The 23,525-nt window shown below is 41.2% G+C and overlaps 1 protein-coding gene across 3 annotated transcripts in view; it reads right to left on the reverse strand.

The window, feature by feature from the left end:
- TBXAS1 (thromboxane A synthase 1) overlaps nucleotides 1–23,525 on the reverse strand; it is a 235,238-nt gene that overhangs the window by 173,001 nt on the left and 38,712 nt on the right. For all 3 annotated transcript variants that reach the window (XM_042889527.1, XM_042889526.1, XM_042889528.1), the window contains exon 3: nucleotides 7,858–7,951. In XM_042889527.1, the coding sequence (XP_042745461.1) occupies nucleotides 7,858–7,951 (94 nt within the window). The remainder of the gene's footprint in view (nucleotides 1–7,857; nucleotides 7,952–23,525) is intronic.

Genomic DNA, 23,525 nt, shown 5'->3' on the forward strand with positions numbered 1-23,525 from the left:
AAAAAAAAAAAAAAAAAAACACAGACCAAAAAACACCAGCAGAACAGCAACAGCTGCTTTACACCAGTATCACATATGCTGCTACTTAAGCCCTCATGGCTCTGTCCCAGAACCCAAACCTACAGTACTCTCCCTACACTGCATTCATTTGATCATTTAAGCCAAGACTGAGACCTAATTTCCCATTCAGATCCTCCTTGGGAAAGCTAGATTTCATCCGCTATCTTCTAGAGGAAGAGAGGAAGGGTAAGAAACCCAGTAGGTCATAAATCCTACATTCAGATAAAGCCACAAGAAGAGAACATCACCCAAAGTTCACAGTAGGCAGCTAGAAGGCAGTACACAATTAATACTGGGGATTTAGCAGCACATGTTTGAACAGACAGCTCTGCAAAGCCTTGTATTACTCACTCCAATACAAAACCAAGCCCAGCTAGTTACAGTAGATCAGACTTACAGCAGCTGTACCTTCCTACTTCAAGGAAAGAAAGGAGGAAGTATTTGTTTACTACCCTTTCAGGATGTCTTGATGTACAGAAGGCCAGCTTCTTATCTGAAGACACTTGTCATGTTGTAAATGTTTCTAGTGGAGCTTGGGTTAGCAGCACTTGTAAGAAAACCCTAATGAAAATAAATTGTTATATATTTACCCATATGCTGAGGAGCATATGGCTAATGCATTTAGACACTGCTCATGAAGTTAAGACTCAGCTAAATTTGTTGGCTCATGGATAACGACTGTTCTCAACAACCAATCTGAGCTGGCTACAATTTTAGCATTATAGCTGATACCTGGCCACTATTATAAAAAGTACTGATGCTGCTGACATAGAACTTCTTTTTCTGAATATAGATTTCTATGCATCAGAATAAAAAGTTGAGTAGCATATGATGCCACTAAATTCCAGATTTACAGGTAACAAAACAGAGACTGCTCTAATTCACTGCACTACTGAGTCTACTGCTTTCTGTTTTAATTTCAAGGAGTAATACATTTGGCATTTATTTCAATCCTACTTTCTCCAAGCCAGTGCTGCACTGATGTGAACGTAGCCAAAACTCAACAGAAGACAATGAGGCCTAAGAAATGTCTCCACTTTAAGACCATGTGCAGAAGACTGTGAAGTTCACTACAATAGCTTGTTCAGTCATATCACCACTGAGTGCTCTTCAAGGTGAAGAGCATGACTTGCATGATTTTGGAGTTCAAGGCAAATTCCAGCTATGCTGCTACCACGAAATTCCACATCTTAATTCTCTTAACTATTGTGGAGCACAGCTGTTTTATGTCCATTGTTGCTACACTGCATGCCAGAGCTAGCTTTAATTCAACAGCATGCATTGCTTAAAGAGTAGGGTATTGATAATACTCAGGACTTTTCTGTGATTAACATGCAAATATAGTCTCCAAGAAGCACAATACATGGCAAACTTCCCCTACATCACTCCCAGCAGCTACATGTCATTTAAATGATGCAGACCTCTACTCAAATGGATATCGGGTAGCCATTTCTCTGCTGCCACCAAAAATAAATAAATAAATAAATAAATAAATAAATAAATAAATAAAAAATCAAGGAGCAATGGATTTCTATCAAGAATGGAATGAAATCACAAAGAATCATGACGATCTTGTAAATTAACCTTGTTCAGATATCTTCAGACCAGAGCTCAGGCCTGCCAGCAATTCGCAATTCTATTTGCTCTTCATCTATTGTCAGATCATTTCAATTTCTTCTAGCCTTCAAACTGTCCACTCTTTTAAAGAGAGCAGTAACATTAGTCTCCCAAAATCTACCAGAGAATGTCCCCAAATAAGTCACTTAGGCACTGAACAAAGAGTTTCACCATAAACAGATGACAAAGCAGGACATATGTACCAGAACATCATCCATGCTAGTAATTTTGCAGGCAGGTAAAAAGAAGCAAAAGGTGAAATAAAAGATGGAGCTTTGCTTATCCAGAAAATAAAAAACTTTTCCCCAGTCAGACTTGCCCAAAAGCACTCTGGGAGTCTGGGGAAAGCTAGGAACATGATTGAAAAAAAAAAAAAACTCCCTCACTTTGCTGTGATGCTATTGAAAAAAACCCTCTTCCACATAGTTGTTAAAGCCCTCTGCACATAGATAGCAGTTGCCACAGCCTTTCCTCCTTACCTCAAGTGAGAATAAAGTATGCCAAAAGAAACTGCCAAAGTATAGCTAAGAGAATACCAAAGAAATGATGTTGCTCATGAATGAAATCTTCATCTCCTTTGAAAGGCAACTTACTCCACTGTTTCTATAGGAGACATTTACCCAGCTGTCTGCAGTACTGCAAACAGAACAGCAGTAGGGCAGGCAGAAGGTACACAGCAATAAACTGTTCTTTGGACTACAAAAGGCAAAGCTCAGATCTTTCTTCTTTCAAAAGAAAAAAATATTTCAAGAAAGCAAAAGCATGTTTCACAACCACTACCCTTGGGTCACCATTACGTACCAGCAAAGCAGCAATGATTCACCTTTTTTTCCATCACATAAGACCTGCCAGTTGCTTTGTGCCTCATAATACTGTCTCCAGCTTCGATAGAGGTTATTTACGGAGAATCTGTTGATGTCATATCAGGAATACTTCATGAACATAGCTATCAGATACATTAAGTGCAGGAATGTCAAGGATACCAAGTCTGTACGTAAGTCTGTCTGAGGAGTATGCACTGCTCCCCCACAGGCTCTCCCTGCTGAGGCTGCATAGGCGTGGTAAGTAGCTGGTATGAGCCTTAGCACAGCTTTGTCCAAAGCCATTCTGAGAAAGCAGAGGCTGTACTCTTGCTGAAGGGTGCCTATGGCATTCGGTCAGTTAATTGCCATGTCTCATCCTTCTGCATTAGGTTCCAACAACCAGGTACTATTCTGACTTTGTCAGGTAATCTGACAATGCTAATATCTGATCAAAGAAGGTGGCAGAGATTATCAGCTGAAACTAGGAAAATATATATATTTGAAGTGGAGAGAGACTGTACAAACAGCTTACAAACACGTGAATACACACATAAAAACTCATCTAATCCCAAGTTTTCTGTCATGTTGCAGGCTGCAAAGTGGCTAGGTTCAGATCTACACCACATGGTGCATTTCTTTTAACATGAACACACAAACAGGCCTCCCAGTTAAGAGGAGTTTTCCCAGGACATGAAGACAACCCAAAGCACCCATGAGGTATAGATGATCAAAATCCACAGTACATGTGCACAGTTAGAGGAGATATACCAGGCTGGTCACCAATGTCATGGTCACCCTTGCTAGTTCCGTGTAGATAGCCACCAAGTGGCAAAGCACATGCTCCCTTATCCTGCTTATCTGTGCAAAGCAGCACAAAGCCATATGTAAGCTTTCACTGTCAGTGTAAGCCACATTATTATTGTAATTAAATCCAGGTTCATAGTCTGAGAGCTCCTCTTCCTCCCTCTTGTCTTCCTTCTCTTCCTCCCCCACCCACCTTTTGCCTTTCTCCAACCTTGCTTGGGTTTGCATGCTGTGTCATTAAATTCCAGAAGAGTAAATGCTGCAGCACTGAGACACTGCTTTCTAGGCTGAAAATTAGGCACAAGGCTCATTTCATTCCTGCAAGGAGTCAGCCTTTTATTTTTCTTTACTTCCCAGTCAAAGGGATGCCCGAGGGAAAAAGGTGATGTTTGCTCTCTGCTTCCTTGCTACATTCCCCCCTTGTCCACTCCTACCCGCCAGCTGTAAAACAACATGGCCCAAGCAGATCCCAAACTGAAGGCACAACAAAGAACCACACAGCCCCCACTCTCATTCAGCAGAAGTGGGCAGCGTCAGGATAGCCCAGGATCCACAAGTAGGCCAGACAGAAATAAACAGAGTAAACAAAGAGTATCCTGTCCAAGCAGAGAGGGGCTAAAGAGAGCGATGGCCTTCATTAAAATGCAAGGCATGGACACAAGCAGCCAGACCAAAGCATCGCTGGAGCTTGCTAGGAGCAATAGGAGGAGAGCAACACGCGTTCATGCCAACACGGACCCAATGCGTATCACCCAGCCACATACAGGGCACAGCCATGTACCTTCCTGCCAAGTACCCAAACAAGGCAGCCAAGGTGCACCCCAAAAAAGCAGACCAGCGAGCTCCTGGCTGCAATAGGGCACTGCTCTGAGGCTGGACTGAGTACAGTTACAGTACCAGGCCCTAAGCTGCTCAAATGTCAGCGCCTGTGGCATTTAACAACAGCATAGCTGCCTTCTAAGAGATGAGAAATGGGGAGAAAGGCACAGCAGAGCCATAGCAACAGGTCCAGTGTTCACTGTGTTTCTTCAGGAGGAAGGGTAACACAGCATGTGTGTGCTCCATTTTCAGTGCATTTGTTGCATAGTAAAATATTTACCCTGCAAATTAACAGGACAGTTCTGCTTAGTATTTCTGCAACCTGCCTTTCTCACTTATACACTTGTATATGTATATATAAAAAGCCCATGCTGTGCATACCTTTGTGCCTCCTGTTTTATGAAGAAGGTAAAAAAGCAGTTTTCCAGATTGGTAAGAAAAATACAGTACATGGAGAGATAGGGGAACAGTCAGGAGCTCCTAACAAAACACTGGTCTGTCTGCTGCAAGTCTGCTCAGTTACTGGGAAAACTGAACATGCTGCTTTTTTTGAACAGTCTAATCATATTTACTATTACATCAGACCTACCCACCACAAATTGTTCTCGTGCAACGGAAAAATTTTTAATCTAATACCTTAGACTCAGATGATTTCCCAGCTGCAGAACTGCAGTAATTTCATATCTTCTCATTTTTTAGATAAGCTGATTAACGGGGATATGTTTTAGATTCAGGGTGCAATTATCTCACTCTATTGTACTTGAGAGAAAAGTGGCAACATACAGTAAAACAACATTGTTTTCCCCAGATCAGCTGTTAAAGTCTACTTCTCTGTGATGGAAATAGGCCTTTCTTGTTGCCTTTCCCCTATCCCCTTAACTTTCAGCACTTCCTCTTCCTTTTTTAGAGACATTACATTATAGCAACTCTTCTTTCAGGCAATTTATTTTTTTAAAGAAAAAATGAGTCTTAAAAATAAAATCTCATAGAGAAGACATTTTCTCATTTAAAATACATTTCAAAGTTTATTAAAAACCTCAATCCAGCTCCACTGGTCAAATCCTGCTTGTAGCATTTATTCATTTTCAGGCTCGCTTACAGAATAATAATGATAGCAAAGAACCATAAGTCCTAATGTTCTGTTAACATATATGGTAGAATAAAATAAGAATGCTCACTAGCATCTGTAAAACTGATTCACACCCATGTAAGCAAGGGAAAAACAAAGACAGTTCTTGAATTTATGCCATTACAAGATGAAAAAAGCGCTTATTACTACAATTTTGCCAAGAGGTTTGGGTAATTTTTTCTTAAATCCCCAAGTCTGAGATTTACTTGGTTACATTAGAGGGACTCACCTTGTTCCTCCATTTTTCCCCTTTAATTTCTAGGGATGATTCTAGAAGGAGAGTTCACAGTGTCAAGATGAGCACACTCTTTGCTATATTTGTTCAAGTGTTTTGATTTCTAATTTTCATTCACGTACAGAGGTTTTCAACATGCACTGATTTGTAGACCAAATTCAACTAGAAATGCACAGGTTTCACATATGCAGATTCCTGTACATCACATGAGAATTCATTACTCTTGCCACCATTCATGAATGCCTCTGATACAAGTGGGTCGTGGGCTGAAAGCTTCTTTTAGTAGGATTGTGGCTTGCATTCTTCCATGCATGACATTGGTGATACAACAAGAGAAGGAGCTGGCCTCTTAAGAGAAGTCCTTTAAAAAGCCAGTTTGGTGAAAAGACATTGCTGTGCGAACAAGCAAGTGAAAAAACTTCTTAATGGTACAGGAAACTACTGCTCTTGCACCACTGTCCCATTGGCAGCTAAGTCTCTAAAACCTGCTCCAGCCCTGAGGAAGATGGGATGCAGCAGCTATCCACCAAAGGAAAGCAGAAGCTGTCCTCTACTGCCTACATTAAGGAGACAGGTTTTACAGAAAATGCTCTGCTGGAGAATAGCCAGCAGAATAACGGCAGCCTTCCTCTTTCCAGCACGTTGCTGTGAGTACTACTGCTAAACAAGTAGCCACAAGTACAAGTCCAGAAGACATGGCAAAATATGAGAAAAGGAAGATTACAAAGAGACTAGATTCATCCCTTCCTGTTTCTACTGGCTATAAAACACTGTAGTGCTGGACACACAGCCCAGTGGGTCTCAAGTTCTTGTATCATCACTCAACTGCTCAAAAATCCTGTCTGGCATTCTTTAGTACTTCAAGACATGATTGCCTATCTACAGCATAACAAAATAACTTAGGCAGCTTTTCCTACAGCAAGTGCTAGCAGGTGACTAATATTAACAGGATTTTGCCACCAAAGAATGAGTCACTTCATCCCATCCAGCTGATTTTTAACCAGAACAATGAGGGTGAACTGGTCTATATTCTGTACGATTGGCATCCTCTATATCTCAGAGTCATCCTATCAATTCAATTCAAATGAATGAAGAGGATGTAAGTCCACTTTTTATGCTATTTTATAAATGAAATCAGATGTACATGTAAAACTGGTATTTAAGTGGGTTTTACCTAATAATGAGTCAGATATCGACAGAACAATCACCATGAAGACCAAGGTAAGAGGCACTACATTCTCATTAATAATTCAAATCTCAGCATGGATATTGATGACTATGCACTTAAAACAGGATATTGGGCTGCAGCTGGAGTTAGCCCAGATTTCCTGAAAAGTTGTTGGAATGAAACAGACACATCTGGGAGGCTTTATTGTAGAAGTCTGTAACACAATGGAAAGCACAGCAGTGACAGCAGCATGACAAGGTCTTAAGCTGGAGCAAATGAGGACTTGCTCATACAACAGCTGTGGGCACAGAAATAAAGAAAAGAAGCTGCTTATCTTCAGAAAGCTTCAGGTACACAGGCATCTGTAGCTATACATCCTCGCCTCCACTGCCAACCCCTAAATGAAGTCTGGGAAAGGGTAAATTCTGGCTCCAGCCCTTCTGGTAAGTCAGGTGCATTGCACTGAACTCCCCTGGGCTGGCTCTGCCTTCCCACCAGGTGCTCAATCACTATTTCAAGCCCTGACTCAGAATTGCCACTGGAGTCCAACCAGAAAAATGGCAGCTCCTCATTATTGACAGCATGTGGACAATCAGAAGCATTACAGATGCTAAGCAATAAACAGAACAGATCAGCGTGAACAGACTAACAGGAGGTGAAGGGAGAGAAGTGTAAGTGAATTAAATCTGATGGCAGAATCTACAGTACTTCCCTCCCAGTCCAGGAAGGCAATATCCAGAGCACAGAGCAATAGCATCCAGTGATCTCTGACTCTAGTTGCTGCTTAGAAGCAAGAAACATTACAAGCTTTAAAATAAATGTGTACCATCAGCAAAAACCCAAACAAATAGAAAGGTCATGTGAGCCAAAACCACTCAGAATAAACCAGTTGGGGCTAGTTAATATAATCTGCTCTATTCACATAACTAAGTTTGTTTCATTGAGTGCATGAACTTTCTTGGAAAAGCTCAAGTAATTAACTTCAGGAGCTTATGCATTTTCTTTCCCCTCAAGTTTATTTTACCCTGAAATTAGTGCTGTTTGCATACAACTGTTCCTACTGTTTTGAGATTTGCTCAAAAGAACATGTTTTCCTTGTTCTTTCCGGAGGGAGATGCTTACAGAGATGGTAGTACTGAACATAGGATCCCCTTCAATTCCTCCTACTTCCTAGTCACTCTTCCCACCATTTTGGGTAGATACAAATGAAGCCATTTATTACCTCACGGAAAAAGAGCAGGTTTCCAATGAAGGGAAGTGGTGGGGGATGTCTGATTCCCACTTTGCTTAGTTTGGAGAAGGCTGAGGTGGAATACCTGGAAAAGATAAGGCAGTAAGTTAATTTTTAACCTTGTCATGATAAAGCTTCCCACACTAATTTGTTCAGGAGGCTTCCCTGAGTTCAGAGAAGGAGAAAACACTTTCAGTGTTGGCCAAAGAGAACCGTCAGATTGGTGACATTGCTCCTTGAGACACAGGAACCAGCACTTCTGAGAGGGCAGAAGAATGAAGGGACTTAAACACAGGCCTGCAAACTGGGCACTCAGAATAGCTACTCCTCTTCCCCTGAGAGGTCTTTTAGAATCACAGTATGCCTTGGGTCGGAATGGACGTCAAAGATCACCATAAGTGCATTGTAAGTGAATCATTAAAGTGATGTGAGATTATGGCGAGACTGAAATGGGAACTGGGGTTTTGGCTATTGAGGCACAGCTGGGAAATAAGCAAAATAGATCTTCACATGATTATTTTCTTCTTCTTCCATCACCACTACCTATACAGGAACAGAACAGGAATTCAAACCAGTCACAGTTGTGAGTGAGCCAAGACACTGTCAGTGTTTCCAAGTCAAGCCTAGTATTTGGGCCAGATATGCTGATCAAGTGATTTTCCAGCTGCCAGTCAGCAAATTAAACAAAGATTAAAAAAAAAAAAAAAAAACAACCACACACAGGGAAACAAAACACAGACTGAAAAGCTTCATGCATCCCTTGTTTCAGATGGAATTGTGGCACGTCAACAGAGACAATCCCAGGTAGGGGAGGAAGCAACCCCAAAACCTTCTTCCCCTTCTTTCTTAATACACACAATGAGTTTAAGTCAGCGGATTTCAGGTAGTGAAACCTGTAAGTGCAGGAGCTGACAGCAGCAGTTTTGATTAGCCAAAGACACATTAATACCGATTGTTATCATGATGAACACTATCACCAGGAGGACCTGTGCAAAAGATCATTAAGATTAATAAAGACAGTATCTTGATTAGCACCCCAGCTCAGAGCAATAACAATTTTAAAGCACTCTCACAGCTGTTCCCACTCACTCCATGATATTTCCACATCCAGTGCAGTTTTGGTATCTACAAACCACACTTCTTTGAGAGAAAGGTGAAGTATGAGAGCAGAGCCCCTCCTAACAGGGCAGTTCTGAACTACTAAGTGGTCCTTTAGCTTTGAACCACAGAGATGGTGGGACTGGGGAATCAAATTAAATAAATGAAATTAAAAACCATGAACTGAATATAGTGTAGGGGTCATGGTATCAGCTGCTTTAGGCTACTGACTTCTACAATTCATCTGAATTACATAATAGAGACACAGTCAAGAACAGTGCCCTCAGATCCCAGTGAGCTGACTCCCCTATGAAGCCCAGCTGACAGCCTTGGCTCTGAATACTGTGCTAACCCACTGCTACAACTTGAACACCTCTGCTTTCATATCCTATAAACTACATATGCCTCATTTGAAATAATGCAGGCTTTAATCAAATGGGTAAATAATACACAAATCTTGGGGAGTGGGGAGGATGGAGGAGAGGAAGGAGTCGGTGTTGGAAAAGGGTTCTTCCCTCCAGCAGGTGGGAAAAAAAATGCATCTAGAAAAAGAAACATAGGAAATTAAGAGTGTTAAATCTAATTTGACCAACAAAACAGAATGGGACTTAAGTAACTAGTGAGTAGCTTTTTGTATTTCAATTTCTTGAGAAGATTTCCTGCAGCATAATACCAATTTTTTTAATGGATTTTCTTTTGTGGAAGATACTTTATAGAAATTCAATCGGAACATACAGATACGATTATTTTTAAATAGCAATCATGTTCTTTCACCGAGGCAGCAGAAACTTTTTCAAACGTAAACCTGAATAGAAAGGATGTCTTCAGTCTGTGTCAAAACACTACTTCAGTATTAGAGGATATTTTGAGGAAAAAAGGCACAGAAGTCAACATTTATTATAGTTTTTATATATATTATTGACTTTTCAGCCTACTTAACTGTTTTTTAAAAGTTTTTTATTATTTTATTTTAAATTGAAATAGCTGACATGCTTGGGGAAAAAGAACACATTCTAACATCAAAATGACAAGCAGCCTACACGATGCATTTTCTTCCCCAAAGAGAGGATTTTTTTGCTGCTGTTTGAAATCTGCCTAAAGTGCCTTTGTGTCACAGCAAAGCCCTCATCTTCTGTATGTAAACAGCAGAAGAGATGAAAACCTATCTGAATGGAAACCAGTCAGTTTTGCAGCACTTTTTGCTGGATGTTTTCAATGTGGAATATGTGACAAGTTACAAAACAGAGCTGGAGCTAACTGCTCATTTCACTGTAGAGTGGACATTGTACACTCCTGATCTGCCTGTACTGCAAACTGAAACACAAACGTAAAAGAATCTTACACTGCACCAATTAATTGATGTGATCTGCAAATACTTAGAAGGAAGCAGAGCTAAGGAGAGTAGCGCTCAAAGCTCAGCAGCCAGGCTTACAGGACAAGAAGCACACCTGGGCTCTGAGGACTGTTTGTGCTCAGACGAGCAGCCCATCTTTGTCAGCTTCTGAACTGGACTGGCAGCTCCGTACCAAGGATTTGCTTTCCTTTTTCCTTCTAAGAGTTTTCTCTGATGCTTTTTATTCAGCTGCACTGGAAGCAGGTTTTCAAAAGGCAGGGAAGCGGGGCTTACAATGAGATGGGAAACAGAAGGACAGTAGTCAAACTACACTCCGAAGTACACCAACAAAAGGGCAGGGTCAGCAGGAAAAAAAAAAAAAAAATCTCATTAATAAATACATACAGCTCTATACTGCTGAGACTTCAGCATATTTCTGGCATTATTGAAATATCTGTAGTTTTGCAGAAAAGAGTATGAAGGACAGACTATGCCGCACGCACAGAAAGATTTAATATTACACAGGCATCATTTTAAGAGCTTAATTCCTTCCCTTATCTCTGCCACATTTCAGCTCCTGCCCACCAATTTGAGGGGGTGGGAGGAGGAAAAAGAGGAGATTTGGTGGGGAAGGGAGGGGAGTTAAAAAAAAAAAAAAAAAGAAAAAAAAATCTGTACTGTGTAACACGAAATGAACATCAGCAATGTGACAGCTTCATGGCAGAGGCTTTGCCTCTTCAGCCAGACGAGACTGATAACTAGAAGGGGCTAATTTATGTGATTCAGCTACTCAGCACACCCATGACACACATTTGGCCAGCTGCTTGCAGAGCTGTGCATGAAGAACGCAGGAAGAAGAGCGGCCAGATTTTGTTGCTGGAAGAGGAGGTAGGCTAGAAGCTGGAGGAGTGCAAACAGGCAGGATTGCCTGGTGGGGAGTCACATGTATTCACCTCAAGAATCATAGAATTACAGAATCCTTAGAGTTGGAAGGAACCTCTGAAGGCCATCTAGTCCAACTCCCCTGCAATGCACACAGACACCACAGCTAGACCAGGCTGCCCAGGGACTGATCCAGCCTTACCTTGAAAGCCTCCAGGGACAGGACATCCACCACAATACTAGGTAACCTGTGACAGAAGAAGCTGGACATCTAAATGAAACAGTTATGAATCTGCCTCATCACCAGCAGGAAGTCTTATTTCTCAATCTGATGCTCTGTGTGTTAATATATCCCAAACATGTATCCGTTATCAGGCAACTTCCAAAATAAAAAATACTGTTTCTATGTGAGCACACCAACGGAAGACCAGCCAGCAGACTAGCAAACAGAAAGGACAAGTCAAGAACTACTTGTATTTCCCTAAGATGAAGAGGATTTGCAAGAAAAGATAAAAGGAAAAAAACTCCAAAGATTTACACTATTTTTATTACTTGAAAACATACATTTCCACTTTTCCTGTTAAATGTCACCTGTAGTTCTGATATTTCATCTAAAACAATCTAAAAATAGAAGAGATACTGAAAGGTAACCTAAATGGCCAATGACGGAGAGTAACTTCCGTACCAGGAATAGATATCCATCCTATAATATTGGAAAAAGAAGCAAATGATGCAGCATGACAAATACATTTAAGATCCTGCATAACTTAGAGAGGATAAATAAAGAATTATTACTCATCATTGCTATAAATAAATAACCAAACTAAAAAAAAGCCAGAGACAACAAATAAATATTCAGGTGGCAGGATTAAAATGAAGCGCTTTTCCAAATAATCAATATTCTAACTATGGAACTCTTTTGTTTGCCACAGGATCCTGTCTATTCTAGACACTCAAAAAGCTACCAAAAAAATGGGATTAAATAAAATTAAAGAAAAATCAACAAGGACTTATTTTGTGAATTTAACAAATACAAAAGAGAGAAAAGATTAAAGGAAAGGAGAGAAAAAAATATTTTTGTAAGCAGGGAACTGGTCTGTAAACTTCTGGCAGCCTAAGAGATCATACTGTTACAAAACCTAACAGATGAAACTTCAGACTCTGCTTTTCTAAAGACGATGGCAGGCAGGAGTTTTGTGTAAAGGGAGAGGTAGATAAAGAATAAGACTCCAGTGGCAGCAATATTAACTGGACAACCTAGCATATTCTCACTCAAAGGAGAAATATACCATAATGTTTACATATGTAGGGCTTCCTGCACAACTAGTCATTTAAAATCTTGGCATATTTTGAACAAAGTGACAACACATCAACAGAAAGCAGAAGAACAGCAGTAATGAAATGGATCAATAAACAATTCAATAATTCTTTAAAGATATACAAATGGCCTCACAAAGCTGGATGTTTTCTGTGTAGATTAAACACAACTGTTAAGAGAAAGTCAGCACACCAAATACATTTCTGTAGACCAGCAAGAGTGACTTAAGCAACATGAAACACAAACTTTCTGCTAGAAGACAATGTATAAAAAATAAGGAGAAGGAATTAAAATGAACAGATAATTATTAGAAGTTATGATGAATATGTGTGTGACAGAACAAGCTATCTGCTCCAGCAATCCAGTATTGATCAGTACTGCAAGAAAAAGTATTACACAATCTACCATTAAGCGCAATCAATTTGTACAGCAGAAATCATTCATGAGTTGCCAAATGTGCATCAGAGTTCAACATACCATTGAAACCACCCCAAATCTCTCTCTCAATAGAAAATGCGTCATTCCTTCTACATCTAAGTAATGCACAACCTAATAATATCTGCAAGCTATAAACTAGGACACACAGAGGGGAGGGGAGAAAAAAAGTGATGTTTTTTAATCTCACTGTTGGAAGCTAGGAGATGTGTTATTTTGGAAGACTGTGTGGGAAAACAAAGTTGAAATAATGGAAATCATACCTGCCAAGTAAGAGATAATCATGCATTTTTCACCCATTTGGCATGATCCCACTAGATCCCACTTAACACTAGGATGTAGTTTTGCTCAAAGAACTGATAATATACAAAATAGTATGGTAGCCTCCCAAACATTATCATGATGGCTCATAAAATGTGTAAGTTCTTCCTTGGAGCCCTGCCTAGAAAGTACAGTTTCACCAAGACACTGATATCATCCCTGGGCTGGTGGTAGAGTCAGAGTTTCTGCTCTTAGCCCTCTCTGGGAATTTCTGCATTATGGATACTGCATCAAGATCACTGGAGAGCTGCCATCAGACAAGTCTTTACTCTCATCTCATGCTCGGGACAAACGATATAGGAAAGCATTATTCAGTCCCAACAGAGGAACACAAAGAAAACTCGTTTTGAAAGTGAGTATTCCAATGTGCATCGCAGCCAATGTGGGTACCACCTCTCACTATCACCTCCAGCAACTGAACTCACAGGAAAAATAAAATAGAATTTTAGAAAGTCAGCTATCCATCCCCACAAGACTTAAGCACTGAAGCAGAAGACCGAAAATTGAGGAAATTAACTCTTTCTTATAACCTGTTCTACCGACTGTGGTCAAAGGCTACCAAATTGCCCTTTGCTGTTACCCAGCAGTTGCTCTAGTGAAAATGAAGAATTCTGCTGAAAGGAAATATATATGGATGTGTAGAGTATTCATCTCAGAGGAAAAAACAACTACTGCTCGTATAAATAAATAATCCACAAGTAACGTTTCAGTATATGCTAAAGGTAAGCTTCAAAAGAGTCTTTAGCCAGCTTGAGATAAAGCTGAGTACTGCAATTTCACTTTCAATTGCAAAAAACCAATACTTTTATGAATTTGTGGGGCTATAATACCAGTTCTAGAGATAATAAGAGCTTCCACATGATGCTTGCTCTTCTTAATCTCTTGTCTGCACTCCCCACGTTGGGATTTTGACATAATTGCACAAGAATAAGACAGACATTACACACGGGGGCAGATGTTTTCCAGCTGTGAAACAAAAATGACCATAGGATTATTATTCCTGGTGCATTAGCAAGTGCTTTAATGAAATAATGTGCAGGAAAGGCCAAATTCTATGCCCAGTATCATATTTATCCTTCATCTATCTGCTATCAATCCTTTTTTAATCCATACTGTTCTGGTCTGCTGAACAATTCTTTTAGTGTCTCTTATCATAAGAGACCTGATAGGCTCAAGGGACTAAATGCAATAAGGCTGCAGGTTGTCACAGTGTGTTTAAAGTTGCTTTGATTAAAAAAAAAAAAAAAAAAAAAAAAAAAAAAAAAAAAAACCACAAACAAACAAAAGGAGTGAACTAAGGCCAATTAAATGAGAGGAAATAAATAAATAAATAAATAAAAAGACCATACAGAAAAGCAACACGCTTTACCATGCTCCAAAGAAGCCCAGGGAGAGACAGATGGTCTGTACAGCAGGCCAATGACAATATTTCATCACTTCTCAGAGTGCAGCCCCTTCACACTGGGCATTGACTTTTCCAAATAAAGAACAAATGAACAAGTCATAAATCCATAGCCTCATCCCTTCATTGTGAGCTCAACGTTTTTAAACAAAATGATGGAGGTCAACAGCAGTTGCATCCTTACATCTCTACAATATCTCTGGTAAAGGAGGTGGGACCTCCATCCTGTGTGGACATGAAGGAAGAGTGTCCACAACAGATCTGGGGTTTAATGCACATGGGGGACCATAACAAATATCCACAGGAAACCTGAGTAAGAGCTGATAGCTGAGCTGAGCCCTCTAAGCTCACTGCCTTAACCACAGAATTGGCCTTCCTTTTGTTTCCAGAAGCCATGGGTACCATAGCTTCCTTAAGCACCAATTTCCTCTTCCCAACCTTTCTTCACATCGATATTGTGATGCCCACATGAGAATGATACCATCTCCAGGCCATGAGAGCTGTCATATTCCCAAAAGTGCACTCATACCTCAGCTGTCTTTCAGAGCTATTTTAAATCCATGCCATTGTGGTTTACCTGGCAGCTCTCTTGATGTCAGTTCCCTGACAGCAGCAATGAGCCCTGGAGCTGAGGTGTAGCACCACATTCCTCAGGGGCAGCAGTACATCCAGTGGGCATAAAGCCTGCATAGCCTTGCACCCTGCCAGGGAGAAGAAAAGGACAAAACTACTCCCAGAGGCTCAGTGCTACTCAATGCCTCCAAGCCTGAGAGGACTTTCTTGGTTGAAGGTGAGGTGTGGAACACAGGGCTTTCTCTTTTTGTCAGACCTGCCAAAACAAAGTGCTTCCGGAACAAACCTCCAGGCTTCCCCAAGTGGGCTTCCCCCCTTGTAACTTCAACACTTCTGACTGTGGGAACAATTCACCTCCCTGTGACAGTTCTGGAAAAACGCACATAGACCTCATGATTACACTGAATATTAATTGATTTTATTATTATTATTTTTTTAATTTACTTATTCAAGTTAACATCAAGGGGGCACCATTCATTCAGTGCACAGAACATTGCAGATATGCAGACCAGAAATGGATGTGATCAGAGAGCCAGAGATCATTTCAAAATGTACACAGTGCCTGAATTAATGTTCCACAGCCCAACTTCACTCTGGCATTTCCTAACTTTCATGTGCTTGACTTTACAATCTCACTCACTAATGTGCCTTTAATGCAACTTTCTCTATGCAAGTTCTCAGGTTTTTAAAGAGCTCATTAAAAATCCACCATGTTGCATCACTTTGCATCCCGAGGGGTCATCAACAGACCCTGGATCCACAGCAGAGCCCTGTGCCAAATGAGCTAACAGCAGAGCTGAAAGAAGAAGCAGGTTGTCTTTCACACAAAGGAGTTGCGAGGCAGATGGCCTCTCCAGTAGTTCCTCAGGGAGAAAGTGCAGCAAAAGGGGAGAATTCCCCAATCCATCTCTGCCCATCTCATCTACCCACCCTTCTCCATGCAACTCCTCACCCCACTTCCTCCTTCTTTAAATCCATTTTTGTCAGACTGCTTGCACAAGTCCCCTTCTTTCTCATTACAACAACATTCCTACAACTCAAGCATTCCCTCCTGGATGTGCTGCATGCAGGTGTGTGCTCAAGCCAAGAGGAAAAGGGCTGATAGAGAGGTGCAAGACTCCCTGCCTTGTGCCCAAACCTCACTGATGCTATCACACAAGGGACCAGCAACAGTTTTGAGTTCCTACAGTTGGAGCAAGCTGAGCTGCACACAGGCACTGGCTTCCCAGAGGGTGGGAATATGCTTAGCAAAGGCAGAACCAGAAATATTAACTTCAAGTTACATATATACAAAAGAAATTCCAATGAATGTGTGCTAACTGCAAATTTTGGAAGGATTACAGCTGACTCAGACTTGCAAGAGAAAAGCAAAAGATATATCCACTGACACAAACCACCTCCTACCACCAAATATCGAGTACCTCTGTCAAAGCATAGGAAAATTAATATGAAAATCAAGTATCACCTCTAAATAGTATAAATACTACACAATCTTAAAAATAAAGCAAGTAAAACAACATTTTTCTTTAGCCTTTGTCTCAGAAATCATGGAGCAACTTTTATCTGAAATTTTTCAATAATTCTTCCAATGGTGAATCTCAGCCCTGGAAAACTTCAAGCCCAGCTGGTTAAAATTTGATAGAGTAATAGGCAATTGAAAATAGAGTTGTATAATGGGAGCATCACACAACCTTAATTTGTGGTGCTCTCAGACCCGCCTATAATTAAGTATGCCAGATTAGAAATAAGGAAAGTGCTGGTTCAGACTAAGAGCTCACATAAAAATCTCAGTTTATAGCTAGTTATTTTATGCAAGTTATAATCTATTATACTAGAGGGTGACAATGACAACACTGTCTGACCCTTAATTGCAGAAAAGATGCTATAATACTGTACATTACCAGACAGTCTAAAATAAAATTGAAATTAATACTGGAGCCTGCCTGCCACCCATGACTTGTGAACCGGGGGTACTCTGATGCCACAAGGAGAAAGGTTGCCTCTGATTTTCTGTACTTGCTCTGACTTTCACTCCTCTGTTCCTCTCCTTTTCCTTTATTTCCAGTGTCAAACAAAGACATCACAATGATTACATTACACTTCTTTCCCTCCTTTTCATTTCCACATCGTGCAGATACAAGAGGCACAAAAACCTCTGGAGGAGTGATCCCATAGCCTGGCAGGTGGTTGAAGCTGACACATTAAGTAGCATAGAAGGACCCACTGGAAATGGGAATGCTTCAGGGAACAAATGGCAATCTGCTATATCATGAAATAGTGCTAGAGCTGGCAGCAAAGCACCAGGATTAAGTGAGAGAAGCTACCATACGCATATTTTAAAAATGCAAGTTCAGAGCATAGTATTTTCCTGCATAACACCACTAGAATTAAAGTGAACGGTGTCTGGAGCTCCCCTAGTGAAAAAGTTCAAAACTCCATGGTCACCAAGGAGCAGTATCATTAATTACTAGGGAAGAAAGAGGTGATCCTTCCTCCCTTGAGCCTTTGCACACAACAAGTTTAGAAACCGGGCTCAAAGCCTTGCAGAAATACAAATAAATAAACCCAGCCTCTTCTTTGCACCTTACTCACATCTCCAAGAAGTACCCATGGGCTGGTAAGAGTTGACACAGGAGGAGCACTAGATCAGTCCTTTTCATAGCATGAATTCATTGCGTAAGAGATAATGTGAATAGGGACAAGGTGTATGCATAAATTTTATTCCCTACCTCAGCAATAGCAGAAGACCCTTTAGCAAGAGTAGGCATGTGACAGGAAGAGCAGCAAAACTATTTTAATCAACTTTCAGCGTGCTTCAGCAGGCAGTCACCATCCCCAGCTTGAATAAGCTATTGTGGGCCACAAGCCAAGGTTGATAACTACTACAAAACAGAAGGTAGTTAGTTGAATTGATGCCAAAGGCAGCCAAAGGAAAAGCAGAATTTCAAACACACTGGATGAAAAGATCACAAGAAGCAAACTTCAAGGAGATACTCTGAACTCAAAATCTGCCTTAAAAAAAAAAAAAAAAAATTAGACTCAAGCTTTGCTCCCAAGTGCCACTCAGATTAAACGCAAAACAAAAGCACGTGGGGTTTCCCAGAGCTTTGAATCACCCATTTGAACAACAAGAGGACTGGGCAGCTGATACTGGCAGGAATAACAGTAGGTATGCACAAAGCATTAAACCCAGTGCAAAACAGACTGAAAGGTATTTTCCTTCTTTAATCACTGAAAAATGCAGCCGTATTGTGCATTACTTGTAAAACAGCCGGTTGGGCTTTTCAGACAGAAGTGTACTTTATAAGCTGACATGTTCCTTCTGGCCTGGTAATTATTAAAATAATGTTTGTTGCACATTATCTCATCTTCTGACTGTGCTCTGAAGTCCATTGGCCATTCCTCCATGACACAAACTCCAATCCTTACAAATAACTCACTTAACTTTATAAGGAAACACTCGTTCAAGTCAAATAATTTTCATGTACAGGTTGACATGAAAATGGTTTTCCTGGGAAAGAGCTGATTTGCATTGCTGGGTGCCACAGCATATGACAGCTCACTCCGTGGTCTGCTCGTGTGGATCACCCATAACCCTCACAGCAGCAGTCTTATTTTTCCATGAAGCAGTTGAACACACAACAGGAAGAGCTAATTCTAATGAAGCATCTTAGCTTCTGTATCAGTCATGTTCCTTCTTCAACTGTTTATCCAGCAGGCCAGCAGATGCAGTGTGTAACCACTGCTCTCTGCTAACTAAAGAAAGTCCATTACTATTGCCCGTTTCTTTGGCTCTTGGGTCTTTAATATCTGACATGCTGCAGCACAAGCAGTAGGCCGTGCAAATCCATTACTGAGCTGCCCAGCACTTCTCAAAGGCTGCACTATTGCACTCCTGTCCCAGCTCACCCTCTGCCATTTGAACAGTCCCTAACATTCCTGGCACAAGAAAGTAAAAGTCTTCAACACATCAGCAGCAGACTTGCTGAGACGGTGACCATCTTCCCATTACACTGCACAGCAGAGCCCTGATCACTGACAAGGATCCTAGCTCCCTCTAAAGTGAACATGATAAATAAATCATCAACACAGGGTCCTCTGGCAGGGAGGGAAGCCTACACACTCTCAACCGATTACTTTATAACTACCAACACGGTCTAAAACTCCACAGGGAGGTAACAATAGTGAGTCGTTACTGTGAACAGGAGAGGCAGGAGGACAGCTGAAGCCTGCAGAAGCCAGTTTGCTTTACCCTCTCCACAAGAGCTTGGGTGCAGATCAGTGATAATGTTAAGAGGCAGAACAGACAAATGAGAGGCCTTAAAAAAGTTTAAGAGGTTGATAAAAATAATAAGATCAACAACAGAACTGAGATCTAGAACAGAAGAGCATAAAAGCAAGGTTTGATGTGAACTACAGAAATCCTGGCAGAAAGAAAGAGGTTTGTTGTGAGAAAAGCGAAGTTTTGGAAGTCACGTACAGAACACAGGATGCAGGATCCTCAACATCACATCAAGCCACAGTGCAAATAAGGAGGAGACTTGGATACCAGGGAATACGTTCAGTGATTATTACAGTTGGATTTCTGTACTTCTTACACTAAAATTTACACTTTTTTTTTTTTAATTTCTTCTTTAAAGGCTAATTTCAGACCTGCGTTGTTATTTCCAGCTTTAGTTTATCTCCAGTGAGCTAACAATAAACATGAAGCTAGAGGTCTGGAGGCAAATACCTTCAATTACTGCTGGGATGTTTGAGTTCAGTGCTTCTCCTACATTAAATTAAGGTAGGAGCAAAAAAAAGCAATGGGTTAAAAGCTATGAATTGGAAGAACAAGAAAAAGGCACTGAGAAGAAAGTATTGGCACAATCCTCTCAAAACAAGTGAAATGGAACAGTATACAATATACTGGTGTGCCAAAACATGGTATACTGGAAAAAAGAGACCCTCACTGGCCACTACTAGAGCTCAGAAGAAACACTTTGACAGTAATGAGTCCCTAAAGTGGTAAGTCAAAAAGTGTCTGCAATGTAAAGGCCTGGGAAAGATGATGCATTCCCATGATGGCATAGCATGCTACATAATGGCTGTTTTATTTAGCTATTCCCAGTATAGTTGCATAGTGTGTAACTCAAGCTAGGCTACTTTTGAAACCGTCAGGAAGCCCTAATCTTATATTAATGCATACATCCATATACACCCCCACTCACCATGTCTGCTCAAGCCCTCAGAGAACAAAATGAGTATTTAATAGATTTGTGTGTCTTGCTTAATGTTTGTTTTCCACATGGAGTTCTGTATGTCATGCTTTCATTCACGCTGAGCATCTGTCTTTCACGTGCATCTACTGCTTGAAGGGGCATCTGCAGCAGAAGTGGGCTGACATAACACTCAGCTGTCACACCTTTCAGAACAGGAAGCTGCCCTGATGAATGTCAGGGAAAACTGAACACGAAGGATTGAAAATTTTCTATACTACAGACCACCGATTACTGCTAGCTTTATACTCTCCCACTCTTTGGATCTCTGCTGCAGTACCTAGTCCCTCACAAACGTTTTACTTAACAACCATGCCAAGGTCCAGAACCTACCCATTGCCACCACCATAGCGTAGGGACCTGTTAGATGGTATATTGTCTTTCTATTCTCAAGAGAACATAGAAAAAGACAACAAACTCCAAGGACTCTTGCAATAAAAAAGAGGAAAATAGAAGTATGTGAGGGAAGAAGCAGGTGGCTGCCTACCTGAAGCAGTTGATAAAATTGATTGGTTCCACTTCTGCATCCAGTTATCTGTATTTGAACAAACAATGTTTTGAAAAAGCATTTTTTAAACTGATGCAATAGTAAAGTTACAGTTTGTTACTGAGGAAAGCACAATGCTGCTGAAGGTGAACATAATATATACCTAACAAAATAGCTAAGATGATCTCTACACTAAAAATATTGAATTTAACATCCCCTGGAACATTGGCACAACTCAGAGCATTTGAAGGATTGCCAGCATAATCCCAAAATGCAAAGAGACCAGAGAAAAGCAAAAGACTAATTTGACAACATCCCTGGATAAAATAAAGGAACTATCAATTTGGGATGTCATCAATAAGGAAGTAGAGGAGAAACTAAAAATGTAATTAATGCTTTTCAGTACTACCAGGCAAGCCTTTTATTTTGGATAGTGTTGGGGGTGCAGGAAAGGGGACAGGGATACAGGTACATTTGATAAAAATAAGTCTTCCAATAGCATCTACTCAGGCTGATCCAATGTGCTAGTACCTAGAGATGACACAGCATCTTGCCTGAAAGGCCTCACGCTACATGGAGAACCAATCAGATGCCAGATTAGATAAATTAAAAGCTGATTTAGTTCTTGACCACAAAAGATAGCTGATGACCACAAGGCATTTATCAGCAGATTCCCTGGCAGCAGAAATTTCAGGAATAGTTTCCCAGTCATTAATAAAAGGAAATAGGAGTTGCAACTATTAAAAAAACTAACCCTAAATTTTCTGTGCTAAGGAATATGTCCACAAGTCTCTCTGCTATCCTGCTGCTGTAAAGCAATACAAGTGGCCAAGGGACTCCATAATTGGAAATCTGTCCTAGCAGTTATTTATTAACTGTTAGGTGTTAGGTACCACCAACAGTCCTGTGTCACTAACTCCAACAATCCCATCCTGGACGTGGAATTTTAACAGGAATAATCCAGCCAATACTTATTATAGTATGGTTGCAGGAAGTAGTTGCGACAACCTGAGAACTATTACTGAAAGACAGACATGGTTTCCGACCCCGGAGCATCCATCTCCACAGATCCCCTCTTGCTGCTTTTCCTACGTTCATCTGATCGTTGCCAGAGCTGATGTAACCATTAGACCTGCCAACAAACCTAGCAGAAATGAAATTCTTTTGCTGGTGATAATGTATCCAGAAGGAGAGCAAAGGATGCCCATGTAAGTAACCAGCCAGGTCCACTGAAGGATCAGATGCGTGTAAGTCAGCACCTGCAGAAGGTGGTGGGAAGGGGAATAACCCTCTTGGCAGCAGTGAGCCATGAGGTCATCTCAGTCACTAAGCTCCTTCTTGGCAAAGCTAACACTGACACAAAGATTGATAGGATAGCACAAAGCAAAAAGGACAGGCTACAGTTGCAGAAGAAGGAAATGAAATCATCTGGCAGGCTAGCGATGCATCGAGGAAGCAGAAACCACATCATACCTCCAGCATGGAAATCTCTACTTGGCAAAGCCATAGGCACATTCAAGATCGCTGCTTTGACTACAGCTGGGAACAGAGCTAGCAGTGCTAGGAGCACCAACATAACCCCCCTATGCTCTGTCCTTATGAGGGCCCACCTGCATCACTGCATTCAAGCCTCCGCCCCCAACACAAGATAGATATGGAGGTGGTAGGGTCTGGAGGAGAGCTATGAAGATGATCAGAGGGGTGGGGTACCTCTCTTAAAGCTGGGATTGTTCTTTTCAAGAGAAGAGAAGGCTCCAGGGAGACCTCACTACATCCTTCTAGTACTAGAAGAGAGCTTACAAACAGGAGGAAGGGTTTAGTTTACAGGGAAGGTTTAGTTTAGACGTTGGGGAAATTTTTCAGTCAGAGGGTGGTGAGGCATTGGCACAGGCTACCCATAGAAGCTGTGGGTGCCCCATCCCTGGAGGTACTCAAGATGAGGTTGGATGGGGCCCTGGGCAGCCTGAGCTGATGAGTGGCAGCCCTGCACATTGCATGGTGTTGGGACTGGGTGGGCTTTGAGGTCTCTTCAACCCAAGCCATTCTATGATTCTGGCATACTGGGGGCTTCCAAGAGAAGCAAGAAGCAGCATGTGGAACGCAGGTTAGGCAGCTGCCCAACTGTTATATAGCCTTGGCCCACCACTGCACAGGAGGTATGGGAGTGCTGGACAAAGCCCAAAGGATGCGTGCAGAGGAAAAGAGAAGGATGAAGTTAAAAACAAACAAACAAACAAAACCTAGAAACAACCTCTAAATCAGAAGCTTAGGGAGCTCAGTTAGCAAAGCACATTGAATGGAAAGCTGAGAGGGGCCTTAGCTGTTACCTGCAATGACTTGCACAGGGCAGCACAGAAACACAACATTGAATTAAGATTATATATCTTGGGGTGCGGGACATGTTGAGATTAAAGCAATTGACAGGACCTAGTGAACTCACAGTTTCTTTCAGAAAACTGTCTTTTTTTTTTTTTGGGGGGGGGGGGGGGGGGGGGAGGGGGGGAGGGGATGAGTCTTTATATGTTTGATTTTTTAAGTCACACCACACATGA

Source organism: Lagopus leucura, unplaced genomic scaffold, assembly GCF_019238085.1.
Source record: "Lagopus leucura isolate 7727_CA_CO unplaced genomic scaffold, USGS_WTPT01 Super-Scaffold_100159, whole genome shotgun sequence".
Classification (NCBI taxonomy): domain Eukaryota; kingdom Metazoa; phylum Chordata; class Aves; order Galliformes; family Phasianidae; genus Lagopus; species Lagopus leucura.